The 27,003-nt window shown below is 40.9% G+C and overlaps 2 protein-coding genes across 11 annotated transcripts in view; one reads left to right on the top strand and one right to left on the bottom strand.

Moving 5' to 3' along the window:
* Nucleotides 1–5,073, top strand: part of TFAM (transcription factor A, mitochondrial) — a 16,370-nt gene extending 11,297 nt beyond the window's left edge. Inside the window, exons 7-8 of one of the 2 annotated variants that reach the window (XR_009734275.1) lie at nucleotides 476–3,413; nucleotides 3,525–5,073. Coding sequence is in view for 1 of the 2 variants with exons in the window: in XM_061405768.1 (XP_061261752.1) it covers nucleotides 476–622 (147 nt within the window). In the remaining variant the exon portion in view is untranslated. Of the gene's footprint in view, nucleotides 1–475 lie in introns of both variants that reach the window. The other variant, XM_061405768.1, reaches the window with a different exon arrangement.
* On the bottom strand, nucleotides 3,218–27,003 carry ZNF239 (zinc finger protein 239). Of its 9 annotated transcripts, XM_061405763.1 has the most exons (6): nucleotides 26,836–27,003; nucleotides 26,005–26,045; nucleotides 24,270–24,426; nucleotides 22,560–22,685; nucleotides 18,541–18,674; nucleotides 3,218–16,579 (listed from the first exon to the last, which is right to left on the bottom strand). In XM_061405763.1, the coding sequence occupies exon 6, from the start codon at nucleotides 16,311–16,313 to the stop codon at nucleotides 15,099–15,101; it is 1,215 nt and encodes a 404-aa protein (XP_061261747.1). In that variant the 5' UTR covers nucleotides 16,314–16,579; nucleotides 18,541–18,674; nucleotides 22,560–22,685; nucleotides 24,270–24,426; nucleotides 26,005–26,045; nucleotides 26,836–27,003; the 3' UTR covers nucleotides 3,218–15,098. The 9 variants fall into 9 exon arrangements, with proteins under 9 accessions (XP_061261747.1, XP_061261743.1, XP_061261749.1 ...); XM_061405759.1 differs by lacking the exon at nucleotides 24,270–24,426; XM_061405765.1 differs by lacking the exon at nucleotides 26,836–27,003 and having other exon boundaries at nucleotides 26,005–26,798.

The following is a 27,003-nucleotide window of genomic DNA, read 5'->3' as shown; positions in this document are numbered from 1 at the left end:
TAGTATGGTTTTAGTCCCAAGTGCCTAGTTAGAGTATCTGTGAGAATATATCAGGGCAAGGCTTGATTCATGTGAAAACAACTTTATATTACACAGTGTTTTAAAATCATTGTCATATTCTTGGAACCAGTTTGGCTTTTTTCTTTTGGTAGTTTTTGATTCCATATCAAACGGGTATTTAAAACAGTGTCCCTCGTAACTTAGTGTCATCATATCCAGTAATGATCACACCCTGCCCCTGTTGCTTTTCCACACTCCAAACCCTGAAATTGTAGCGACTTCATGAATACTTAAAAACCTTTATCTCTTATCTGTTTCTCATCTAATTTTTATCTCACAAGAATATTTCTTTCCAGCCCCCCTTTAACATATAGAATAGTAAAATAATTTCTAGAATATTTTTGGAGAGCATCCCAGAAATTAACTGCAAAGATTCCTCTAAAGAAATCATTTTAACAATTACACTCTTTCTCAGGTATATATTCAGCTTGCTAAAGATGATAAAATTCGTTATTATAACGAAATGAAATCTTGGGAGGAACAAATGATGGAAGTTGGACGAGAAGATCTTATACGTCGCTCAATTAAATACCCAGCAAAAAATGACCCTGAGAAGTTTTAAAATAGAAGATTGAGTTATGTTCATAATGGATAGACATAAGAAACCAACTAGGTCTCAATACCGGAAGCTGTTGTAAAATTAGAATGGATAAAGTTGGTGAACATTTATATTTAATTCCTTTTCTGTAGCCCATGGACTTCTGCCAGCCAATTCAATACATTTTGTATTGGTGTCTTGCTTTTGAAAACCCAAACAGATAAGACTTCATGTGGAATTTATTTTGTGTTTAGGAACTACTGAGCATCAAAATAATCCATGAAATGTAGCAGTGAATCATTTTACCTTTGATAAAGGTAAATCAGACTGTGAAGTTTTTTTATACTTGGTGATTATGGAAAAAATATTCTTGTTTCCTTATATTATGGAAGCAGGAGTTTCCTATTCATAAGTATCTCAAAGTTTGTAGAAGCCATAGTGTTCTATGATATAACTGCATTTTTAAAAGAGCATCCAGAACTCATGCTGGTAAATTCCAAATCCTGGGTATAATTCATATTATAATCAGACTTGATGGTTGTACATGTGAGGAATTTCTGGTATCAGTTGCAGCTTTTATAAAAGGTATAGATTTATAAACCTTTTCCTCATTATCTTTTTCCTAAATTAAAAACTAAAAAATTATGTACCAAATCTATGCATATTGTTTTATATTGCATAGAATAAAAATTATGTGTTTCCTAATTATGTTTTAAGGTGAAACATTCATTTTATAGCTTTCTGGGATTTTTGTTTGTTTTTTTAAACAAAGTAGGAGTTTGTATACTGAATTATTTTTTCTCTTATGTAAATATATTTATCCAGAAAGTAGAGAACTTATTTGGTGTAAGTTTTAAAATGAGAGATCTAAAAAAATCATGTCTCCAAAGTCTCTCAAATTGGAACCTATAATTTTTAAACATTTGCATAACATATAAAAGCCTGTATAATAATTAATAGCCAGTTCTAGCCTGATGCCCACATCCAGCCCACTGCCTGCTTTTCTTGGCCTTGTCAACTAAGAATTGTTCACAGTTTTAAATAGTTAAAAAAAACTAAGCATACTTCAAGACACATGAAAATTAATATGAAATTCAGTGTCCATAAAAAAATGTTTTATTGGAACACAGCCACACTCATCGATTATGGCTGTTTTTGTACAATAGTGCAGTTGACTTGGTTGCTACAGAGAGGTGCAGCCTGCAAAGACTGACCCGTATAGTGTGGAATGAGATGCTCTTAAGTTACTTGCTGTGGCTCAGTAAAATACATCTTAACAGTTTTCCAGTTAGCATTTAAACCTTACCCCTTCTAGCATTTGATTATCTTCTTAACAAGAGTCAAAGGTTTTTCAAAATCCACACCACCTTTTTGAGCAAAATATTCAACTGTCATCATCAGTTCACATGAATTTATAACTCAAAATTTATATATTTACTTTGTATTTTGCAAAAATATGCAAAAAAAAATAAAAGTGTATATTCTACATCTCCAGAAAGAAGATTTTTGAAGTTTGTGGATAGAAAATAAGTAAAAGAATCACTAAAAAATGACTTGTTACGTACTGAACTTGGCAAAGGTCAGGACTGTAGGGAAAACTACAACTTAAGAGGACTAGCCTAAGATTTAAATATATGGAGCTGTTTGAAGTTTTCAGGCGGCTTTGCTCTCTGAATGGTAATGCAGGACACAGCCTGCCAGTATGTAAATGACCCTTGGTCTGAGGCTAGAGTGTTCTGGGGAAGAAGAGAGGGAAGAAAAGGACACGTGCTAGTGTCTCTCCCAAGCTTTCTCAGTTAGGTTTCCAGGAGAGAATTAAGCCCTAATTCCCTGGGGCATCTAGAATGGTACCAATTTTGTACCAGCCTTAGGAGAATGGAGAAAATAATCACTCAAATAATTTACTGTGTTCTGTGCTTCAGATGAGCCCAGGGAGCACATGGGAGTCGATGTTTATAATATTATAGAATGGGTGAGGAAGAGAAATGAATTATAAACTCCTGTAGCACAAATGTATAAAACACATCTGCGTACTTACCTTCTGAGCTCTAGGCATTTAGCTGCCTGTACTGTTTTACACCGAACACATTCAAATATCCAGTGTCTACGTTCTCATGTATATACTTAATATAGGGAGGACAGGTATGAAACAGTGAAAGGAGCTGTAGCAAAACCGTTTTGTTTCTAAAAGGGTGTCATTGTTAATACTTTAAATATTAGGATAATCTGATTTCACACCTTTCTTAATAAACTTCAGTACATGGCATACCATGTATTAAATGCCATCCATTTGTATATACAAATACTCTGTTATGAAGAATGAGAGCGTATATCAATAACCAGTGGCTAGGTGTGTAACCGGTGGCCATTCTTATATTGGCTGAACAAGAAACTAAAAGCTAAAGAATTGTGACCAGGGAAAAGATGCTTAAGTGAAAACAGCGTTTATGCTGTCTGAGCAGTCAGTCACAGAGACGCTTATGTTCACTAGAGTACCAGTATTAGATTTTATAAAACAATTGACAAGGGTGTGTGTAATTATTTTCTGATGTTTAAGGTATATGTGCAGATTCAGCCTACTGTAATAATGTAATTTTGCCATTGCTTTTGGCTAACTCCTTTTTTGGAAATGTCCTTTTTTTTTTTTTAATGTATATGCTTTTTTAAATAGTTGGCCATGAATGTGTATATTTACATTTCTGAATTAAAATGCAGTTAAAGTAACTGGCAAGTTTTATTGATATTTGTGACATTTACTGTACCTGAAATTAATCACCACCAGATTGTCCGAAAGCAGCAGGAACTTCTTATATAGGTAAGTAACTAATTTCCATTATTTCTCTTAATTTTACCAATCTTTTTACTGTAAGACTACTCCAACAACAACAACAAAAATACTCTTTTCTTTCCTTTTCTCTCCTCACAGCCACTATTCCTCTTCCTTTTCAAAGCACCAAGCTCTTACAGACAAATTTGAAAATGTTACAAGTGCAGATAATATGTTTTGAAATTTTAAAGCAGTAATACTCTTTTAAATTGAACTTTGGGGAAGAATAAGAAATGAACGTATTTATTATTATTTTCAATTTGTAAAATTTTCCAAATAGTAAAACTGTACAAAGTTAGTATCATCATTCTCTCACATTGTTCACAAATAAAATATTTTTGGTAATCATTGATTATATTTGATGGCAAATACATAAAACATGAAACCATCTTCTAGCACATTAAAAATACTTTAAAAAATTTTTACTGGCTAAAAAACTACATACTTAAAATTGACTGTAAACAAAATTTTAAATAGGCTAAACATTTAAAAATTACCCTAATGGCAGAAAGTAAAGAAGAACTAAAGAGCCTCTTGAAGGTGAGAGAGGAGAGTGAAAAAGCTGGCTTGAAACTCAACATTCAAAAAACTAAGGTAATTGCATCTGTTCCCATCACTTTATGGCAAATAGAAGAGGAAAAATTGGAAGCAGTGACATGTTATTTTCTTGGATTCCAAAATCACTGTGGATGGTGACTACAGCTGTGAAATTAAAAGACACTTACTCCTTGGAAGGAAAGCTATGACAAATCTAGACAGTGTATTAAAAAGCAGACATTACTTTGCTGACAAAAGTCTGTATAGTCAAGGCTGTTTTTCCAGTAGTCAGGTACAGAAAAGTGAGAGCTGGACCATAAAGGAGGCTGAGCACTGAAGAGTTGATGCTTTCAAACTGTGGCTCTGAGAAGACTCTTGAGAGTCCCCTGGACTGTAAGGAGATCAAATCAGTCAGTCCTAAAGGAAATCAACCCTGAATATTCATTGGAAGGACTAATGCTGAAGCTGAAGCTCCAATACTTTGGCCACCTGATATGAAGACCTGACTCACTGGAAAAGACCCTGATGCTGGAAAAAATTGAAAGCAAAAGGAGAAGAGGGTGGTAGAGGATGAAATGGTTAGAAACCAAACTGTGTCAGATGAAATTCGTCCACCTCTGAGCCCTGCAAAGGATTGCCTTTTGAGTACAAGTGCTGTTGCATTTTATGGGAATATAAATTATGCAAATTTGAAATAATATGAATATTTGAAAGTTGTATATTATGCACGACGTTTGAAATAGTGCAATATTAAAATTTTTAAAAGTGGCTTGGAGTCATAGAATTTCAAAACACTCTTGAACAGCAAAGTGAGGGCAGTGTTTGATATTACTATATGCAGTCACCTTTAACACAGAATTTAACTTTATCGTGTTAGTTTCCTATATATGTTGTGTATGTGCTTTGAAAGTTTTGTAAATGATCTGCTGACTTGTACTGCTATTTTAATATTCAGTGTTGTTATAATCCAAAATTTTTTTTTAAAAATAAGCTAACCCAAATATTCATTTAGGAGTGGTGGTAATGCTTGTGCTGTAAAACATTTCTAAAAACTGGTAACTCTGGAACAGAATCATGCTTTTAATAAAATTTAATTCTGATGCACTGTTTAGTTGGATTGATAGATAATAGCTTGGGATACTTACAACCTATGGAGCAGATTAAATCAAAACTTCTCTATCCTATTTGTAGTTCTATGATTTTTTTAATATAAATTTATTTTAATTGGAGGCTAATTCCTTCACAGTATAGTAAGTGTAATAAAATTGGTTTTGCCATACATCAACATGAATCCGCCACTGGTGTACACGTGTTCCCCATCCTGAACCCTCCTCCCACCTCCCTCCCCATACCATCCCTCCGGGTCATCCCAGTGCACCAGCCCTGAGCATCCTGTATCATGCATCGAACCTGGACTGGCAATTCGTTTCACATATCATATTATACATGTTTCACTGATGGACTCTGTGGGAGAGGGCGAGGGTAGATCTATGATTTTTAAGCGTTCTCTCTCTGGAACCCTCCTGGCAGCCAGTGGTTAAGACTGCAGTCCCATTGCACAGGGCATGGGTTTGATCTTGACCTGAACTAGGCTCCCGCATTCTGCCTGGCACAGCCGAAAACAAAAAAACAACAGAGGAATACCCTCTTTGCACTTTTTTCCAATGGGAAAATTAGTACTTGATGAGTGAATCTTGTCCACTCCACTATGTATTATATAATGCATGGGTTTGTTGAATCTTGGCTTAAAAAAGACAGCTTCAAAAACCTAACACAACCTCTGTAAGACACTCTTAGGATGAGGCACTTAGAATATGGACTTTGTATTAGATGTTTTTTATGGTTAAATTTTATAGGTGGGATAATGGTATAGTGATTATGTAAAAGTATGTCCTTAGAAGATACAGGATGACACATGTAGGGCTCAAGTTTCATCACAAGTAAAGACACATCTAGATAAAGCCATAGAAAGATACTAACGTCTGTTGATTCCAGATGAAGTATGCCTACTCACTGAATCTTCTAAATTTTCTGTTTGAAATTGTTGAAATATTTGGACAATTTTAAATATATTGGGAAATATATTGACCAAGAAAATGTTTATATTGCTTACTGAAATTCTTATGGCTTGGAAATCCCATTTGAGTAAAACATGAAATGGTTGTGCATGTTACCTAGGAGAGATGATACTTTTTGCAGTTGTGCATTTTCACTTTGAACAGTTTTGTGTATTGCCAATGTCAACCGAAAAAGAATGCACAACCTAAAAGCTGAGAGTCGTTTTTTACAACGTTCTTAGGACTTCAGGCCTGGGAGGCGGCCTCTCAAGTAACCTTGGGAAAACTGCTCCAAGGAGGCGAGGGGGTTAGCTAGGATATACAGGGGTTTTGCAACAAAGGGCAGATAGTCTGAATGATACAAAATTATTGTAAATTAAAGGAAAACCAAACATCTACAAAATTATTGTAAATTAAAGGAAAACCAAACATCGCAAGGAAATTAGCGCTTTTCTACACTTGGGAAGGTAGAAGAGTCTGGGCTCAAACCAATCCTTTGATACGCACCTCGGCTATCGGCCAGTATCCTGAGCTTCCTCAGGGCGCACCATGGGGTGTGGTTGCAATCTGAAGGCTGCCAGAAGGCGGGTATTCCTTATTTCCTTTCTGAGTTCCCTTCAGTTCAGTCGCTCAGTCATGTCCAACTCTTTGCGACCCCATGAATGCAGCACACCAGGCCTCCCTGTCCATCACCAACTTCTGGAGTTCACTTAAACTTACGTCCATCCAGTCAGTGATGCCATCCAGCCATCTCCTCCTCTGTCGTCCCCTTCTCCTCCTGCCCCCAATCCCTCCCAGCATCAGAGTCTTTTCCAATGAGCCAACTCTTCGCATGAGGTGGCTAAAGTACCAGAGTTTCAGCTTTAGCATCATTCCTTCCAAAGAACACCCAGGGCTGATCTGCTTTAGAATGGACTGGTTGGATCTCCTTGCAGTCCAAGGGACTCTCAAGAGTCTTCTCCAACACCACAGTTCAAAAGCATCAATTCTTCAGTGCTCAGCTTTCTTCACAGTCCAACTATCACATCCATACATGACCACTGGAAAAACCATAGCCTTGACTAGATGGACCTTTGTTGGCAAAGTAATGTCTCTGCTTTTGAATATGCTATCTAGGTTGGTCATAACTTTTCTTCCAAGGAGTGTCTTTTAATATCATGGTTGCAGTCACCATCTGCAGTGATTTTGGAGCCCAGAAAAATAAAGTCTGACACTGTTTCCACTGTTTCCCCATCTGTTTGCCATGAAGTGATGGGACCAGATGCCATGATCTTAATTTTCTGACTGTTGAGCTTTAAGCCAACTTTTTCACTCTCCACTTTCACTTTCATCAAGAGGCTTTTGAGTTCCTCTTCACTTTCTGCCATAAGGGTGGTGTCATCTGCATATCTGAGGTTATTGATATTTCTCCTGGCAATCTTGATTCCAGCTTGTGCTTCTTCCAGCCCAGCGTTTCTCATGATGTACTCTGCATATAAGTTAAATAAGCAGGGTGACAATATACAGCCTTGACATACTCCTTTTCCTATTTGGAACCAGTCTGTTGTTCCATGTCCAGTTCTAACTGTTGCTTCCTGACCTGCATATAGGTTTCTCAAGAGGTAGGTCAGATGGTCTGGTATTCCCATCTCTTTCAGAATTTTCCACAGTTTATTGTGATCCACACAGTCAAAGGCTTTGGCATAGTCAATAAAGCAGAAATAGATGTTTTTCTGGAACTCTCTTGCTTTTTCAATGATCCAGTGGATGTTGGCAATTTGATCTCTGGTTCCTCTGCCTTTTCTAAAACCAGCTTGAACATCTGGAAGTCCACGGATCATGTATTGCTGAAGCCTGGCTTGGAGAATTTTGAGCATTACTTTACTAGCATGTGAGATAAGTGCAATTGTGCGGTAGTTTGAGCATTCTTTGGCATTGCCTTTCTTTGGGATTGGAATGAAAACTGACCTTTTCCAGTCTTGTGGCCACTGCTGAGTTTTCCAAATTTGCTGGTATATTGAGTGCAGCACTTTCACAGCATCATCTTTCAGGATTTGAAATAGCTCCACTGGAATTCCATCACCTCCACTAGCTCTGTTCGTAGTGATGCTTTCTAAGGCCCACTTGACTTCACATTCCAGGATGTCTGGCTCTAGGTGAGTGATCACACCATCGTGATTATCTTGGTCGTGAAGATCTTTTTTATACAGTTCTTCTGTATATTCTTGCCACCTCTTCTTAGTATCTTAAGTTCCTGCGTTCCCTTGGGGCTCACCAATTAATGCTTAAAGGTGGCCACAACCACGGATGACTATGACGTCCTTTGTTTACTGATATGGCAGGCAGTATTCCATTTCTCCCAAGTAATTCTGAGAAGCTGGCATCATATTTTATCATGATTACTACAATTGCGAACACCACCACACTGAACTGCTGTGCCTCCTGGGAGAAGCCCTATTGTCAACAGGTTTTCAAACTTTGTGTTCTAGGTCTCTTCTCCCATCATTTCTTCCACCTGCGTCAGGATCTCAGCTGGAGGAACAGCCACCTCACATCCCCGTCCCTACTCTGATCCACGGTTTAGGTCTCACTGCCAGCTTGTGGCCAGGACACCGCCTGTAGGCCAGATGTGGAAGTGCCCTTCAAGTCGGACAGGCGCTCTGGCGCACCTCAGTCGGGTGCGGCGGGACCGAAGCGCTCTTGGGGCGTGGCCGGTGCGAACTGCAGGTCGAGCTTGCCTGAGGGCCTGCTTAGGCCTTCCCTTTTCCACTCTAATAGGTCAGGAAATATTCAGAGAGGCCAGCTAGTGCCTCAAAAACGCACCGGCAGCGGGAGACGGCGCTAGGATGCACATCTACGTTAGTGTCCTCGCCACAAAACCATCTGCTTAGCCTAGCGTTGTATTCGTCCCTGCACTGAGCTAGAGGACATAGCTTGCAGGAAAACGTGGACTCTCACCACGGGACACTTGTATTTCTGGGTTTCTGGGTGTTCCTTAAGGGCTCTGGGGTCACAATTCATAATGAGTTATGGGCCTGGCCTGATGTGTCCAGCCTTTGTGTTTTCAGAAGTCCTGATTTGAATTTATTGAAAGACCGACCTGAGATGTGGGGGCTCTGGAAGTTGGAATCCTCAAGTAGGTTCCAACTAAAATGATTTTGTCCCTTAGGTTCAGCTCCTGGTTCCCAGGAACAAAGCCGATCTTGTAAGGTTAAGAGGAATCTCACCTGGAAAGTGGCTCATCCGAGTGGAGACTTCCCACCAGGACCACAGAACCCATGAGGAACAAGGCCAAGAAAGAGCAGATCCTAGATTTGCACAACTGATAGCACAAAGTAACCCTTGTGTTCTGCAAGCCTCCCTTCAGACTGTGACAACTTGTTTGAACTGGAGAGGAGAGATGAACTGGGCTGAGGCAAGGGGCAAATTTGCCTAGGACATTACATTATTGAGGGTTTGAGAGAGCATAGTATGGGGAAAGATATACCACCTACCACTAAGAAAATGTTCTCTCAGACATTCTTAAAAGCCTTTGACTTATTTCAGATTCTCCACTCTTTCCAGTTCCTGAGGAGGCCTCACAACATGCCCCTTATCACATGGAGCACTGAGAGCTGTGTGTGCTTCCTTCATCCTCACTTCACAGACACAGGAAGTGAGTGAAGGAAAGAGCTTCCTGGATTACTTGTTTCTGCCTAGCACGAAAGATGAAGAAAACTCAGCCCCAGAGGATGAATGTCCAGGTCATCCCATTCTTAGCAGCCTAGCCAGTAGTCAGATTTTCAGACACAGTTAAGTCAAACTTAGTTTCTATCAAAAGACTGAGAAACTACTGCCAAGGTAGTTAAGGACCAAAAGATGTTTCTAAGGAGGACATTTCATTTAGCTAGTGTACGGAGCGTATAGGTAAGAGAACCGGGAAATGCAAGGCAGATCAGATCTCTTGTGATCTATTCTTTCTCCTCCAGCCCCACTCTTGTTCTCTACATGTAGTCTCCTTGATCCCACAGAAAATAACAGATCTAAAGTGAGTTATTCTTTTCCTCCTTCGTTTAGTGTCTTATATGAGACTTTATAGGGTTAGTAAGTTAGAATGGAAATACAGAAATAGATGAAAGCCAACTTCAAGGATAACATACAGGAACACATCAGCACCAGAATGAAGTAATATGCAGAAATACGCAGGTTCTATGCTGTTACTACTCTGTGCTATTGTTGACCCAGTTTGTCTGCGTTTTCTCATCGTCGTAGCAAAAATGCAAATATTGTCACATGATTTGTGTTGGCCCTTAAAGAAATCATCATGCTAATTCCTCATGAGACAGTAATCCTAAAAAAGTTTCTTTCCTAATCTTCCTGTAGGTATTACAGTAAATAATCTTTCAGTGACTATGGGAAATGGGTGCAACCAGCTGCCTGCAATTGCTCCTCCTGGAAGCAGCACTTTGTGTTGAAGGAGAATTCAGTCAGTTCAGGTTTCTAGGGGATGCAAGACTGGTCTTACAGATCTCTTTGGCTTTGGTATGTAGGCAATGTTGGCTCCTAAAATAAGTTGGAATGGGTTTATTCCTAGAAGAGTTCATATAGATTGTTACTATGTCTTCCATAAATGTTTGGCAGAATTCACTTGTACCGTCTGGCCTGTACTTTGTGTGGGAAGGCTGTCAGCTACAAATATTAGTTTAATAGGGCTATTCAGTTTTCTCTTTCTTCTTGAGTGAGCTTTGGTAGTTTATACCTTTCAACAACTTTTTCTATTTCAACCAAGTGTTAGATTTATTGGCATAATTAATAAAATCTTATGCTACTTTAGCCACACCCCACACATTGTTATAATTCAAAATATTTTCAGATTTTCATTGTTATTTTCTCTTTATCCCATGGCTTATTTAGGAGTCATTAACTTAAACGTTTGGTGACTCTATATCTTCCTGTTAGCCATTTCTAATTAAGTTCTATTCTGGTCAGAGTGTATCTTGTATGATTCCCATTCTTTTAAGTTGTGCGCAACGTTTTCTTGCCCATAACACGTACACTTGGGAAGAACATGTATTATGCTGTTGTTGGAGTATTCTAAATGTTAGTCAAGTTGGTCGATAATCTTGTACATCCTAACTGACTTTCTGTGCATTTGTGCTATCAATTACCAAGTGTTGAGATTGATAATTTGCCTACAGCTATTTCAATTTTGTTTTTATTTCATGCATTTTGAAGCTCTGTTATAAATGTATTGGAACTAGAAGATAACTGTTTTTCTGTTGGACTCACAAAAGTAGAATGCAGGTCTGTCCCTAAGGGCCATTTGATTTCTACAGAGAAGAAATTTCTCATCTTTTGCTGGTTGACAGTGCACATGGGTTAGGGGAGGAGGACATGTGTGTTTGGAATGAGGGGACTGTCCCGAACACAACATTAAGTTCACTGCTTTCCCTTTCATGTCTCATGCTCATAGTATTACGTATTTCTGAGCCTGCAGCCAAACTGGTTCCTTTTTGTCCTTAATGTAAGCCATATAAATGGCCCCTGCTTCTGCTCTGATACAATAGTTGTCTTTCATATTTCAGTTTTTTATTGAGACCTCCTGTTTACTGGTGGTTTTTCTCTTGTTCACTTCATTGCTGTGGTTTTGTAATTTATAGCATTTTAATGCTGTTAAGAGAGATGTTCAACAGCAAATTTTCTAGTCCTTTCCCCTTACCCTTTTGCTTAGCTGACCAAACCCTGAATGATTTCTGTAGCGGCTGGAATCAGCTGCCGCACACTCCCTATGTATTAGCTTTGCCCAGCTCTATGTCTTGAAGCTGCTTGTCAGTGTCACCTACTCTCAGGTACCACTCCAATGCCAGTTTTACTCTCACAACTACTTTAGGCATGTTGCTTTGGACTTTCCCTGGCTCTCATTACCTACTTTGCCTTCATACTCAGTCATGACTCTCTTTTGCCAATGAAAGTACAGCAAGAAAGGTCATGAAGCTGCGAATGTGAACTTCCAAATTTCTTTCTCTCTGGCTGTGCTGGGTCTCTGTTGCTGCACAGTCTTTCTCTAGTTGCGGTGAGGGGGCTTCTCATCATGGTGGCTTTTCTTGTTGCGGGGCAAAGGCTTGAGAGTGGACTTCAGTAGTTGCGGTATACATGCTTAACTGCCCCTCGGCATGTGGAATCTTCCCAGACCAGGGATCAAACCCTGTCCCCTGCATTGGTGGGCAGATTCTTAACCACTGGGTCACCAGGGAAGTACCCCGTTTCTTTTTATCCCCTAACTCTGGCTGTCAGTGGTTTAAAAGATTATAATTTAGAAGTGTAACTGCAAGTAGTGATCATATATTCACCAGTATTTTGAACTTAAGATCTTAAACAATCCATATAGAAAGTAAAAGCACCTACTGAGTAGGTAAGAATTTTAAGAATTTAATCTGTAACCTAGATTCTTTGCCAAATTTGTGATGGAATTATCAATCAAATACAATTATTGAGATTTTCCAAAGGTCTTTGTTCAGGTACCAGTAAAGGACCAATCTTAGGACAACCCTTGAATTCTGAAAAAGAACCATTTTGCAACACGTTTTTTTTTTTTTTTTTTCATTTTCACATGTCTGAAGTTGAGATGTCTTAAAAAATTAACGAAGTGTTTTCTCTTTGTCAATCTATGGCATCTTTAGGACTTCATGAAATGTGAGACATGCCCTGTTCTTCCTGCATTTTCTTTTTAAAATAATTTTCTTTACTTTTGGCTGTGCTGGGTCTTCATTGCTGTGTGGGCTTTTCTCTAGTTGCAGTGAGTAGAGGCTACTCTTTGGTTGCAGTTCGAAGGTTCCTCATTTGCTGTGGCTTCTCTTGTTGCAGAACACAGGCAATAGGGCATGCAGGCTTCAGCAGTTGTGGGCTCAGTAGCTGGGGCTCCTGGGCTCTAGAGCACAGGCTTAGTTGGTTCAAGCCATGTGGGATATTTTCAGATCAGGGATTGAATTTATGTCTCCTGCATTGGCAGGTGGATTCTCTATCACTGAGCCATCAGGAAGGCTCCTTTTCCTGCATTTTCATGCACAAGTTCCTTTTTCTGACTTTCCCTCCAAACTTCCTTACCACAATCAGCAAAATGCTTCCCAAGGACTCTGACCACATTTCAATTTTTTAAGAAAGCTAATGCTTAAAAGAGAACAATAAAAGCTAAACAGAGTTAAAAACATTGCTAAATTAATGTATGTATAAAAGGAGACTTGGAAAACAGGCTAGTTTATAATCATTTGAGACTTGGACTTTAGATCTGCTCTCTGGACTCATAGATCTACTCTCGGGACTCACTACACATGGATTCTTATGATCATATTTGGCTCTAAGTCCCAAACAGAGTATATATATCAGCCAATTAGAAGACACATGTGACAAATAAGAGTCAAATCCAGAAGAGATGTTCACATATAATCTTATGAGGCCAGGAGGAACTGGGAGGGTTCATAATTCTAGCACTCACCAAAGCAGAATCACATCAGTTGTGATACCATCTTATGGTATCCAAACTAGTGAGGGTATTATGCAATGCCAAAGCACAGATGCTCAGTCACTACCCTAATCATTCTATGTGGGCTCCTTTGAGTTGGAGTCAAATATTCTGGGATTGCCTCTTGAAGGAAAGCAAGTCCTCCATTTCTTATTAGACATTAGCTACATTTCCTCTAAATTTAACATGTCACTTTCCTGTTATCCATGTCCAGTTAACTGTTTCAGGTTAACTTTGATCAGGATGTACCAGTTATAACCCCAGCTCCTCAAGGTAATAAATACTGCATCTATATCCCCCACCGTTTTTTCATGTACAGATTCTAGTCACTGGTGAGTAGCTAAACTATAGGTGACTAGGGAGCCTCTTAAGCCTCACTTGGGGAATCACTGTTTAGAAAATCAGGGTTGCAATTAGGCCATTGTATAGTTAACTTCTGCTTTACTTATGTATTCACTAAAAAACAATTTTCTCTCAACTATTTTACAAGCTTATTGTTTTACCTTCTAGGAGATGATCCTTAACCCTCTGAGGTATCCTAGCTCCACACCCCAATTGAATTATGTATGATAGAGTGCATATTTTAAGCCTTGTCGTCTCAAAACATACTCTCCAAGCCTTCCTCAAGTTCCAAAGCGTAAATTTAATCAGAGAAGAGAGAAAATACAGAAAGAAAGGGAAAAAGCCAAGCAAAACAAACAATAATCGTTTAGCCATTAAGTGAAGCAAGGACCTGTAATTCCTCTAGAATATAGATAATATTCTGAGCCATGTCCTTTGAGCTGTTTTGCAGACACTGAAACTGCCACCAGATGCAAGAAGTTGTTTGCTGCCCATAAGCAAGCAGACCCCAGATGGGTTAGAAACAGAAGATTGATGATATTGACTCTTAATTGCCTCACCATCAACCAATGAGAAGAATGTCCATGAGCTGATCATGCACCCCACAGTCCCCTGTTCCTCACCTTATGTTTCTCTGAAAGCCATCAGTTTGGGTCTGATGAGCACCAGCTTCTTGGACTCCTTTGGTGCCCTGCAATAAATGGTGCACTTCCTTTACAACCCAGTGTCAGTAGATTGGCTTTACTCTGCTTGGCCAAGAAGACCCAAGTGTGGCTCAGTAACAATGTTGTCAAAGCAAATGACTTTTGGGGGTTATAGCAAATATTAAAACATATTGTGCAATCATAGTTTAAAGAGGGCTACTCAGGACTGGAAGGAAATATGAAAAACACAAGGCACACGATTTGAAGAGAAAGCCAAAGTCCCAGATTCTCAGCGAGTGTGAACAAAGTCAACGTGTTCTGCTTAGACAAATATAAGCTTCTTGCACTTAGAAATGCTGGGTAGGATATGTAGCTCTAGTAACACTGGGTGAATGACAAAGTACAGACGTTTTCGCTCTGCCTATCTAAGCAACAAGAACAATCAATTCACTGTGTAGCATAACAAAGTGCTTGGTACTTAAATACCTTGAGTGAATGACTTTCAGTGAGGGAACATATCTGAATAACTCTTACTATATCCTGAGACTGTGAAAGTAAGAGTGATGTTAGAAATACTGAAGTCTTTGAAGTAAGAGCATGTGATTGAAGACCTCATTTAATGGGGATCTTTCCTGTGGACCCGCTGGTGGATGTGGAGGTTGGAGCTCTGGCTGAAGCCCTTCCCACATTTGTTGCACTCGTAGGGCTTCTCTCCAGTGTGGACTCTCTGGTGGATGAGGAGTTTGGAGCTCTGGCTGAAGCCCTTCCCACACTTGCCACAGTGATAGGGCTTCTCCCCAGTGTGGACTCTCAGGTGGATGCGGAGGTCTGAGCTCTGGCTGAAGCCCTTCCCGCAGTCGTAGCACTGGTAAGGCTTCTCCCCTGTGTGTGAACAGCGGTGGATGTGAAGGTTTGAGCTCTGACTGAAGCCCTTTCCGCACTCCCCACACTTGTAGGGCCTCTCCCCTGTGTGGATGCGCTGGTGGATGTGCAGGTTGGAGCGCTGACTGAAGCTCATGCCGCACTCCCCACACTCGTAGGGCTTCTCGCCAGTGTGCACTCGCTGGTGGATGTGCAGTTTGGAGCTCTGAGTAAAGCCCTTCCCGCACTTGTCGCATTTATAAGGCTTCTCACCTGTGTGGACTGAGTGATGAATGAGCAGACTTGAACTCCTGGTGAAGCCCTTTCCACACTTATCGCACTTATAAGGCTTCTCATCTGCGTGGACTTCACGGTGGATGAGGAGACTTGAGCTCCTTGTGAAGCCCTTCCCACACTGATCACATCTGTAGGGCTTTTCTTCAGTGTGGTCCCTCTGATGAAGGACTAGATCTGAGCGCTCCCTGAAGTCCCTGCCACACTGACTACATTTGAATACTTTCTGTGAAGGGCGGATTTTCTCACCAGGGTGACCACCTGGGCTGGCGGTACATGTTTTCCCACAGTCTTGATGGCTACAGGGCTTCTCCTCTGTATGAGCTCTCTGATAATGATGACTGGCCACCCGAGATTTCCAACCACAAACGTCTTTGTGGTTATAGTCAAAGGGCTCCAAGGATTCTTTCAACTGGCCAGTATGGCAGACTGTCTCCCCTTTGAGCAATGGCAAGACTACTTCTTTTACATCAGCCACAAGTTTATCTTGAAGGTTCTCTGAACAATGCTCGATGGGAGGACTTTTTGCCCCTGTCAGTTTCCTCTCAGTGCTTTCTTCAGGTACAAACAGACTTTTGCTTTCCTGAGGATCCTGGGGCTCTTTCTTACAGAATGAGGAGTCCTGGGTGGCCATCTGGATTGGGACTTTCAAAGATGAATAGTCTTCACTCTCCATGTTTTTCTAAATCATCACTCTGAAGAGTCACCACACTGCTTGTGGTTCCTGGAAATATTAGAAGATACTTTTCTCCACTTCTGACAAGTAGAAAGATCCAGTTCAGGGTTACTTACACCTCCCTGTGAATATTCACAATTTAATTCTGACTCCTCGTTACTGTACTAAGCCACCTCTTCCAAAATTTGCCAGCAGGAAGGCTCTAGAGGTAATAGATAACATAAGTACTTTATCTTCATTTTCCACAAAATTTTCATTCAAGTCTCCTAGGAAACAAAGGGAATTCAGTGATAACAAACAAAATTTCAAGATTTCAGAGCTGCCTAAGGTAACTAGCAAAAAGTTCAGTCTTGTCCTTTACTCATGTCCTTTGGGTTAATGTCAGGAAGGGAGAGGCCTTGGGTACACAAAACAGAAATCTTGTCTCTGCTTTTAAGTACTGCCAATAAAAGCATTTGTACCCTAGCCTTGTAGAAGGCTATGAATCCCACATCCTTGTTATCCCACAATTAACATTTATTCCATTTTATCAATTAAATGTCAATGAAAATAAAATGAAGTACTTGACTTTAATAAGTGTTTGGGATACAAAGAAGAAAATACAAATCCTTTTGCTTGATAAGCTAGAATCTACTGGGAAGAAAGACAAATAGGTCAACAGTAATGCCATGTAAGTGCTTCTATATAGATGCATGCACAGCTAGTCATGGGGACACAGAAGGAAGGGCAGTTGGCTCAAACCTTGGGGAAGATTTCTAGGAGCAAATGTAAGGGGAAAAAAAGTGGAATGTGGAGAGAAAATATGACATGTTCTGGAAAAGTATAAGTAGTTTCTTGTGAAGGAAATAAAACAGGTAACAGTGGAAAGACTATGCCTGGAGAGAAAGACAAGGGCCAGAACAAAGGGCTCGGTGTGTAGCTAGAGATCCCCCGAGAGATGTAAAGCTATTAAGGATTACAGTTGTGAGTGAAATGACTGACTCTGTGATTATAAATACCATCATAAATGAGCAAGACTTTAAGGTGGAGAGAGAGCTGCTGTAGCAAATCAGGAGTGTGATGAGGAGGATGGTTACGGACAGAAAGGGAGAGATTTGTTCTAAATCACATGACAACTGACTAAACTCAAAAGGGAAAGCAGGCCCCAAGCATGACCCTCAAGTCCCTTGAATGAGTGACGAGGTATGGGCTACTATCTCATAAGACAGGGGATCTTAATCTCCAAGGCTAGAGTAGGGAAGGGGACAGAAAACAAACTCGGAATCTCACTTTTTAAATTTGTGGTGCTGGTGGAATATTCTGTTCAGTAAGTGAAACATGTGGGTCTGGAGCTCCTGGGAGAGAACTGTGCTAGGAATATAGATTATAGACTTACTGTAGATGGTCCCTGACTTACGACGGCTTCACTTACAAACTGTCGACTTTATGGTGGTGTGACAGTGACATGCCTTTGAATTCTGACCCTTTCCTGGGCTAGCAATATGCTGGACAAACCTCCCTCGTGATGCTGGGCAATGGCCGCAGCTGCAGCTCCAAACAGCATGCTCACAGCCACGGTCTTTCACTTTCAGTGCAGCGTTCAATGAACTGCACGAGGCCTTCAGCACTATTATACAACAGGCTTTGTGTTAGGTGCTTTTGCTCAACTTTAGGCCAGTGTCAGTGTTCTGAGCATAATTAAGGCAGGTTAAGCTAATTTATGATGTTCAGCAGATTAGGTGTATTAAAGGCATTTTTGACTTAAAAGTATTTTTCCATTTACAATGAATTTATGGGGATATAACTCAACTAGAAGTTAAGGAAGATCTGTAGTATGTATGTTAATCAAAACAATTAGGGTGAAGATCCTTATATTACACTGAAACGACCAAAATAAGAAAATCCACAATGGTCTTGGAAAAAAAGACAGACTGCCATTACTAGAATAAAATCACTAGGGAACTCCTTGTGATAGAGTGCAGATGGATGAGGTCTAATGGAGAAACAAACAAACAAAAAACAAATGCACAGCTCAAATTACGTACAGAAAAAGGCTCCTGAAGAAGTAGGAGAACGTCTGAAGAAGTCCGAGAAATTAAAATTCCAAGCTCAGAATCAACTATTCTGAAGTAAGAGAGGTTTGTTCTGGAAATAGGTTTATTATATCATGTTGGGCATTTCTAATGTCCCAGATAACATACTGGCCTTAAGAGGCAATCTCAAAAAAAGGGTCTACATCGTAACTCACCATCTGGATTCTTACTAGATTCATGCCAAGCCCAGTCAGCAGAGGTGTCCCCTGAGAGCTGAACACACGTGCACCAGGAAAGGGCTGAGCATCAGTAGGGTGGTGCACTCCAGGATCATGCTGCGAACATAGGACTTTTGAAAAAAGAGACAAGAAACATAAGGAAACAAACAAGAAAGGTAGAAACTCATGTCAATAAAGAGAGGCGCAAACTCATGACACAGTAAACAGAGGTAACAGAATTTAAAAGGTTCATAATGAAAACCCAGAGAAATCTGAGGGAATATCACATCTAAAAAACTACGACCTAATAATAAAATATAAACACACTGCTATAAAGAATAATTAGAATTTTTCTAAATTAATAAAAAGGTTGAAAACAATGATAATCATAATATTTGAGACTTGTTGTTCAGACACTGAGTTGTATCTGTCTCTTTACAACCCAAGGACCGCAGCACGCCAGGCTTCCCTGTCCTTCACTATCTCCCAGAGTTTGCTTAAACTCATGTCCATTGAGTTGGGGATGCCATCCAGCATTTAAGATTTACTGTCCTCATTTGGAGCACTCAGACAGCAGATGCATGGTCCTACGTGAGAAAAACTATTAGGACACTCACTCTGCACTGGAAGAACCACGGTTAAAATGATCGAGTAATTTGTGTCATAGCTACTGTCAGGCAGCCTGATTCTAAGGTCTGCAATCTACATGGGTCAAATAGCTAAACGAATATCCACCTAAAATGAAGACTGAGGGGCACTCAAGGAACGCAAAGTAAAGGTAGACAGATGGATGACGAAAGCCTACCTTGTGCGAGTTCGATGAATATAGTGCAGGTAGAATGAAGAGAAAGAAATGACCAAAGAATTAACAGGGAAAAAATTTTCTTAGAATTCAGGAGTCAGGGCTCACTAAATGTTAAAAATTGTGAAACCTCAGGACTTCAACAAAACAAAAAAAACTCAAAAAAACCCCCAAAAAACCCAGAAAATGCTAAATGCATCTAGACAGAAAAGCCAAGTTATGTGCAAATACAAATGAGAATTATATTGACAGTGAACTACAGAATAGCAGTATTGTATACCTGAAGATAAACGAGCAATATCTTCTAATTTAGGAGATAAACTGACTGTAAAATTAGCCTTCTATCTCATACCTAAGTCAATCAGTAGACTGGCTAGACACTTTTTCAGGTAAGGAAGGATTTAAAAAATTACTGAAACAATTATTCAGCAGTGTACTGTGGTAAAAATTTTTAAATTAAGAAAAAGATGACATATAAGAAATAGCAGTGAGCATTAAGAAATCAGTAAAATAGATAAGCTGAATCAACTGTTGATATATAAAAGAAAACAGTAATTAACCAAATCAACCAAAATGCTCTAGAAACAGAATGGAAAGGGAAAAACCTCAAATAAATATATTTTGAAAAGCAAAAATTAGTTGTAGGAAAAAACAAAAAGCAGAACTGTAATCTATGTATACTATTTGACTCTGCAGGAACAAGAGTTATGAAGTCAAAGCAATGTAAGTATTAATCACTGATGTGACTCTGACATAAACTCTCGGGATGATGGGCATGTTGGGGGAAATAATGAAGTCAATACAAAATATAAAATATTGATAAACTGAAAAAATAGCAGTATATCATAATATAATAAATTAAAACTAAAACTACCTGTTAACACTGGTTAAAAACCCAAAGCCCACTGACACATGTTGCTTGTGAATGTAAACTGGTATCACCCCTCAAGAAGGACATTTTAACAATTATGTCTCAAAACCACAAATCTCCGCGCTCAGCAGTCCAGCTCGGCGGTTTTATTCTTCAGATTTCTTGACACAGTTGTGAGCGCTACTTGCACAAGGTTTATTCACTGCAGACAGCTTGTGACAGCAAATGATCAGAATTCCAAGTAGAGACCCCACCTTTACTTTTGCCTCTCTGCACACCAGTCTCTTATCAAGCAGTCCCAGTGATACTGGGTAAATAAGTTCATACCATTGTATTGTCCCAATGGCTTCCCACTGAACTCAACACAAATTCACATTTTTTTACCAATGTCGTCAATGCCACGAATGAACCAACCCCCACTCTATTCTTCCCAGACGCTTCCTGTGTTCTAGCCACACTCCTTCTTTTAGGTGTCTGGGTCTCCTCGTGAACTATTCTCTTGCCTGGAATATTCTTCCCCTACCCAGTCACCTGTTTAATGCCCACTAATGCTTTAGGTCTCAGTTTAAACACCACTTCAGAGGCTTTCCTTGAACCTCTCAACAATACATTTATCACTCTTGTCCCATCCCATGCCCTCATTCTCTCAGAACACAATTCTCCATCCTTCACAGGACTTAATGAATTCACAGTAACACGCTGTATTTACTATAATGTCTCTTTTACAAGACTATAAGACATATTTCTTTGCTGCTAAACTCCACAGCAGTCAATTTTTAAATCTTGATTCCCTGCTGTCTCAGACTGTAAAGAATCTGCCTGCAATGTGGGAGACCTGGGTTCAATCCCTGGGTTGGGAAGATACTCTGGAGAAGGGAATGGCAACCCACTCCAGTATTCTTGCCTGGAGAATTCCATGGGCAGAGGAGCCTGGAGAGCTATAGTGCACGGGGTTGCAGAGTCGGACTCGACTGAGTGACTCACACACACACGTGTACATAAAGCAGTGGAGTATTAGATACGTTGCTTCCCCTCCAGAAACCTGGCTGGAACCAAAGAAAATCAATCAGACTTGCAGATCTAATCGTTAAAATAAAAGTATACAAAAAATGTGTAATCAGGTATGAGCCTGTGAGATATAAATTGAAAGTTCCGAGAAAAGAAGGAGATCGAGGACCTCCCTGTTTGGTACACTGGATATCAATCTGCCTGCCAATGCAGGTGATATAGGTTTGATCACTGGTCCAGGAAGATCCCACATGCCATGGAGCAACTAAGCCATGCACCACAACCCATGAGCCCGCGTGCCTCAACTACGGAAGCCCACGTGCTCTAGGGGCTGTGCTCCACGACAAGAGGAGCCACGGCAATGAGCAGCCTACTCACCGCAATGAAGAGTAGTCCTGCTCCCTGCAACTAGAGAAAAGCTGGCATGCAGCAACGAAGACCCAGCACAGCCAAAGATAGACAAAATTAACAAAAAAAAAAAGGAAAAGAAGGAGATTGAATGGGGGGTGGTCGAAGATCTCACACAGGTAAATTACTTGAAACAAAATCTTAACAGCCAGAATTCACAAGAAACCAGAGCATGGTAATCAAGGGCCCCAGAGCAAGGAAGCATGGAGACCTCAGGAAAACAGGCTTAGCTGGAAAGGAGGTCGACCATGGGGCAGCAGAGAATAATGCTCTGTAGTAAAAGTAGAGCTTGAAAGGCTCTGAAAGCGAGGGGGAGGTTTAGAGGCTCTACACCAGCAACTAAAGGTAATGGGCATGGAGAATTCTCCATTATACTATAATCCTCAACTTGCTCCAACTGAGAGAGCACATCTGAGACACACAGGTGTGGGTGACTGTGCAAAAAAAAAAAGCAGTCTCAAACTGGCTTATAAAGGACGGACCACATACGGTTTCTTGGACAATTCTCCACGTAAGACTACCATTCTCCAGTTCTCACCAAGTAAAGCTCTTTAGGGTCTTCCAGGTGGCACAGTGATGAAGAGCTCACCTGCCAGTGCAGGAGATGCCAGAGACATGGGTTGGACCCCTCGGTCAGGAAGATCCCTTAGGGCAGGAAATGGCAACCCACTCCAGTATTCTTGCCTGGAAAATTCCATGGACAGAGGAGCCTGGCGAGCTACAGTCCATGGGGTCACAAAAAGCTGGACATGACTGAGCATACACACACAAAGTTCTTTAGCTGCTTAGAATAATCAAAAACATCCTTTTCTGCCAAAAAGAAATTAAGAAAGTGATTCCTCAACTATAGCTGCTGGGGCCCCATCGATATTTAAATCTGAAGAAACAGAGACTCCAGGGCATTGGTGTTCAAGTTCATGTTCTTACCCACTGAGACCAAGTGGCTGTAGTTCTCCAGCATCACAGCTCTGTGCAGTTTCCTCTCAATAGAGTCCAGCAACCCCACTCTTTCTTGGTGAAGTCCACAGAGGCGTCCTTGAATGCTACCTGTTCCTAAAACATTAAGCACATTCCTCCTCAACTGACAACCATCTGAACAAATGCCCCAGAAGGAAGGTGCGGTTGGGAGCACTGGAAGAGGGGAGAAGGATACAGAGGAAGTGGGTAGTTCAGGCTGATCTCAGTCTAGTTTGGATGGAGAACCTTTCCTTTCTCATTTCCTTGCTGGGCTGTCCTTTTGCCCCGTTCCTACTATCATCCTGATAGCCTTAACACTAAGGAGAACAATTTACTCAACATGCTAACCTCAAATTTCTTAATCTCTTTAATGCCAATGATCTTTGCCTCATTTCAAACTCAGGAACCACAATTAGGGCCATTTCACTATTTGGATCACTCTGTTTTTGAAATATTATGTCAAAATGCACACCTTAAAAACATCTTCCTATTTTTTCTTCTCTTCTTCCTCCCTCACATCTATTTTACCAAGATCATCATCCTTTACTCCTTCCTTTTTCCTCTCAGCCAAAGTATACTTCTGAGATCAATTTTTCCCCTAGCCATATAAATCATATGTCCTTTCTTCTTCTAAACTAAGTAGTCGAACACTCCTAGAAAATATAAAATAGCACATTTACCCACAACCATAGAACACCCTCCTTAGGTATTCCCAAACATTTATCTCTAGTCCTAACCTTTCTTCTCAATTCCAGGCTCAAACTTCCCATCTACACTTGGATGTCTAAAAGGCACTTAAAACATATCAAGCCCCAACAGAATTTTTTTTTTTTTTTTTAATCTTTTGGCTGTGCCGCATAGCCTGTAGGGATCTTATTTCCCTGACATGGGATCAAACCTCTGCCCCCTGCTTTGGCAGTTCGGAGTCTTAACCACTGGACCACCAGGTAAGTCACCCCAACAGAATTCTTGCTCCCACAACCTCCATCAGTATCTGCTCTTCCCTGTTGTCCCCCAAGTGCCGCACAACCTACTAAACTGCTCAAGCCCAAATCCCAGAAGTCCTTTTGATTTTCTTCTCACTTCCTCACATTTTATTCATCACCAAGTCATCTCAACTCTGACTTTAAAGCATATCTGAAGCCACCCACTTCTCTCCAGCTTGCACTATTACCATTACAAGTCCCAGCTGTCGTTAACTTTCCACCTACACCAACCTCCTAAATTTGTCTTCCCACACATGATGAATCTTCCACACAGCAGAGGGTGATCTTTTAAAACACGTACCATGCACGGCATGAAACTCTGCAAAGGCTTTTCCATGCACATGGAATAAAATCCAGACTGTTCATTCTGGCCTGCAAGGCTTTACAGACTGGGGTCCTGTCAATTCTTCAAGCTCAGCCTGCGTCCTTCCCCCCTTACATTTCACCTGGCTTCTGTGACCACACTCAACTAATCTTTAAATCCTCAGCAAACAGCACACCTGACTCAAAATCTAAATGACAAATATTTATTTATAAATTCACAATTAAAATCATGAAATGATACAAGTAAAAGAGAAATCTCGAGATCATCCAACTCGGCACTCAATTTACAGATGAGAAAACTAAGGTTCATAACTGCAAAGTGACTCATTCAAAGTCACAGAGGAAGAGAAGGGTTAAATGGGACTCCTACCTTTCAGCAGAATCAAGGACAATGTCTGGTATACAGAAAACAGTAAGTACTGAGGGAATGAAGTCCTTTCTTTAAATTAAAAAAATTATTAACATATGCCAAGATCTCAAAATGTCACTGTTCTAGCAATCCCCAACTTCATCACAGTGCATAATCACTAGGGAAGAGATAGAAGGAAAAAAAAAAAACAGCACAGGTTCTTATGTCAATCTTTGCCGAAGTTCTCAATTATATTCAAGACACAAACATCATGCTTTCAATACTTTGGGGCAGCTTACTGTCCTCTAAAGAAACTGATTTTTATAAGAACTCATGGTACCTTTCTATGGATGTGGATGTGAGGATGGTTTTTGCCAACCAAAAAGATGGTCTTGCTGGTGGTGCTGTTAAGAATTAGTTCATTTTTCCGCCCCCGCCCCCCTAAAATCCAGCCTGTATGCCTGAAACACTGTAAATCAACTATACTTCAATTTTTTAAAAATCATCTAATATTAAAAAAAAAAAAACCCAGCCTGATATTTTATTCAAATAACTCCTGGTGTGATGACCTGTTTAGTTACAGAGAAGAAACAGCACGAAGTTAGAAAACATGGGGTTGACTTCTGACTTTGCTGTTCTCTGCAATAAAACACAAGAATTCTGCTCCCTCAGAATTAGAGCTCTCCTCTGTAAGATGATGGCACCAAGGCAGAGAGCTAAGAGGGGCTTCCCTGGTGGCTGGTTAATCCCTTCCTTTTCAAACACTCTACGATACTGTCAGTCTTGAGGTAGCTTTCTAGAAGTGGTTTTGTGCAGACAAATGACAAGCTTTTTAAAAAAGCCTACATGGTAATTCAACAATTCATTGTACCAATTAAAATGTAGATACGTTGATAAAGGGAACAAAACAAGCAGAACTCAAAAGATGAACAACCCATCCTATCTACCTTAGTGATGCTCACATCAAGTATGCAGAGAAATACTTCACAATAAATGCAATAAATCTTTGGGTTGTACAAAGATCAGAGAGAAAAAAGAAGTGAAATTCTCCTTTCAGGTGGTCTAGGGGAATGTTGCTTAGGAACCTTTAATTTTTAAAGAACACCACAGATAATCTGATGCACAGCCTGGCTGAGGAGGATTTCTGGGAGTGACATGGTAATTACTAAGCTGTTATGTAACACATTTTCTCGTGTCTTTAACTCAAGTTTAGTAAATGATTATTGTTAATGTGCATATTTTTTTCCACACACATCACATGCTCATGAAGAAAAGCACCGTAGTTTATAATTCTATTTGCTTTCCTGAGACCACTTAGCACTAGATTGAATATGTAACAGCTTTGGATGACTGTCAATGTCAGAGAAATGTCTGGCAGGAAAAGGCATGCTTCCAGAGATTGGACCAAACATGCTGTGTTAAGTCTTTCAATAAAAGAGCATAGCCCAGTCCTCTGAGGAGTGAATCAAAGGAGGCAGGGTAGTTCAGTGAAAACAGGGGTAGCATTTAAAGTCAGCAGATTGTGCAGGCCCCAGTGACATCATTTGATAGCTATATGCTCTTAGTGTCTTAATGTTCCTATACTCACATTGATAAACACTATATGTCTCACGCTGAAGTCCGACAAAGTAAAAAAAAAAAAAAAAACCAGAACCAAGACAGGACCTGACACCAGATACACACTCAGTTAATGCTGATGTCCTTCCCAAAAAAGAAAGGATATTTCCATTCTCAGAGAAGAGTAACCCCAACTCACCTGGAACTTGGTCATTTTCTCCTTTCAGGAAGGACAGATTCCTGGAAAAGTGGAGTTAAGGGAAGCGAAAAAGCCGTGAAAATCAGGTCCACTTTGCTGGACACAGACTAGCCAGTCCAGCAAGACTGCCGGGGGAAAAACGTTATCAGGTCCTGTTGCCTTTACACACCCTCTCCTGGGATGCTTTCGCTGTCTCTTCACGCTGCGCCTCCCTCGCCTCTCTCCACCGGGCTCTGGATCAAATAGCCCAAGCCTCCCTCGCAAACCCATGAAAATAAGAAAATCCCACTGCCCCCAGCAGCTCTAAGATGTGCCTACTTCCCCAGCCATTGCCCTGAAGTTCTAGTTAGAGCAAGCTCTCCGGATGAATGTGTCGCCTCTCGGAGATATTTCAGCTGCTCGAGACGCCTGAAAGTGACTCTATCGGGGATGCAGGGGCTCTGACGCAATCTCTTTTCAGCGAAGGCAGGACTGTGGGGACGGGAGGGTTGGTCCCTCACAGGAGCCCCTCTCGGTCTCCTAACGTCCACCGAAAACCTCCTTCGAATAAGGCCAGTCATCGGCGTGTAAAAGGCCGGTGTGGCCAACTGCGAAGCTCCCAGGCCAGCCAAGGCCGAAGCTCAGGCAGTAGAGAGGAGGGCCCCTCGGAGCCACTGCCGGCTCAGCGCTTGGGTCCGCCTGGTCTCAGTTGATCACCGCTATGTCTGGGGAACGCAGCGCCGGCCGCGGCGCGCGGACACACGTGCGGCCCTTGATCGCACCTCCGCCAGGACGCGCGCCCTCCCACGGCCACCCGCCAGGCTTCCGAGCCCCCGCAGCCCAGAGCCTCACCCGGCGACACTCCCACGACTCAAACGCCAGACGCCTCTCCACCGGCTGCGCAGGCTGCGCTGCTTGCCAGGCCTTTCTCGCCTCTCACGTGGAATCTGATACCTGGAAGCGCAGGACTCGTGATACTGACCCGCGCCAGCGCCTAGGGCCCGGAACTACGAGTCCCAG

This window comes from Bos javanicus, chromosome 28 (assembly GCF_032452875.1).
Source record: "Bos javanicus breed banteng chromosome 28, ARS-OSU_banteng_1.0, whole genome shotgun sequence".
Classification (NCBI taxonomy): Eukaryota; Metazoa; Chordata; class Mammalia; order Artiodactyla; family Bovidae; genus Bos; species Bos javanicus.
Note: the sequence above shows the minus strand (reverse complement) of the source record. Positions and strands in the feature narration are given on the sequence as shown.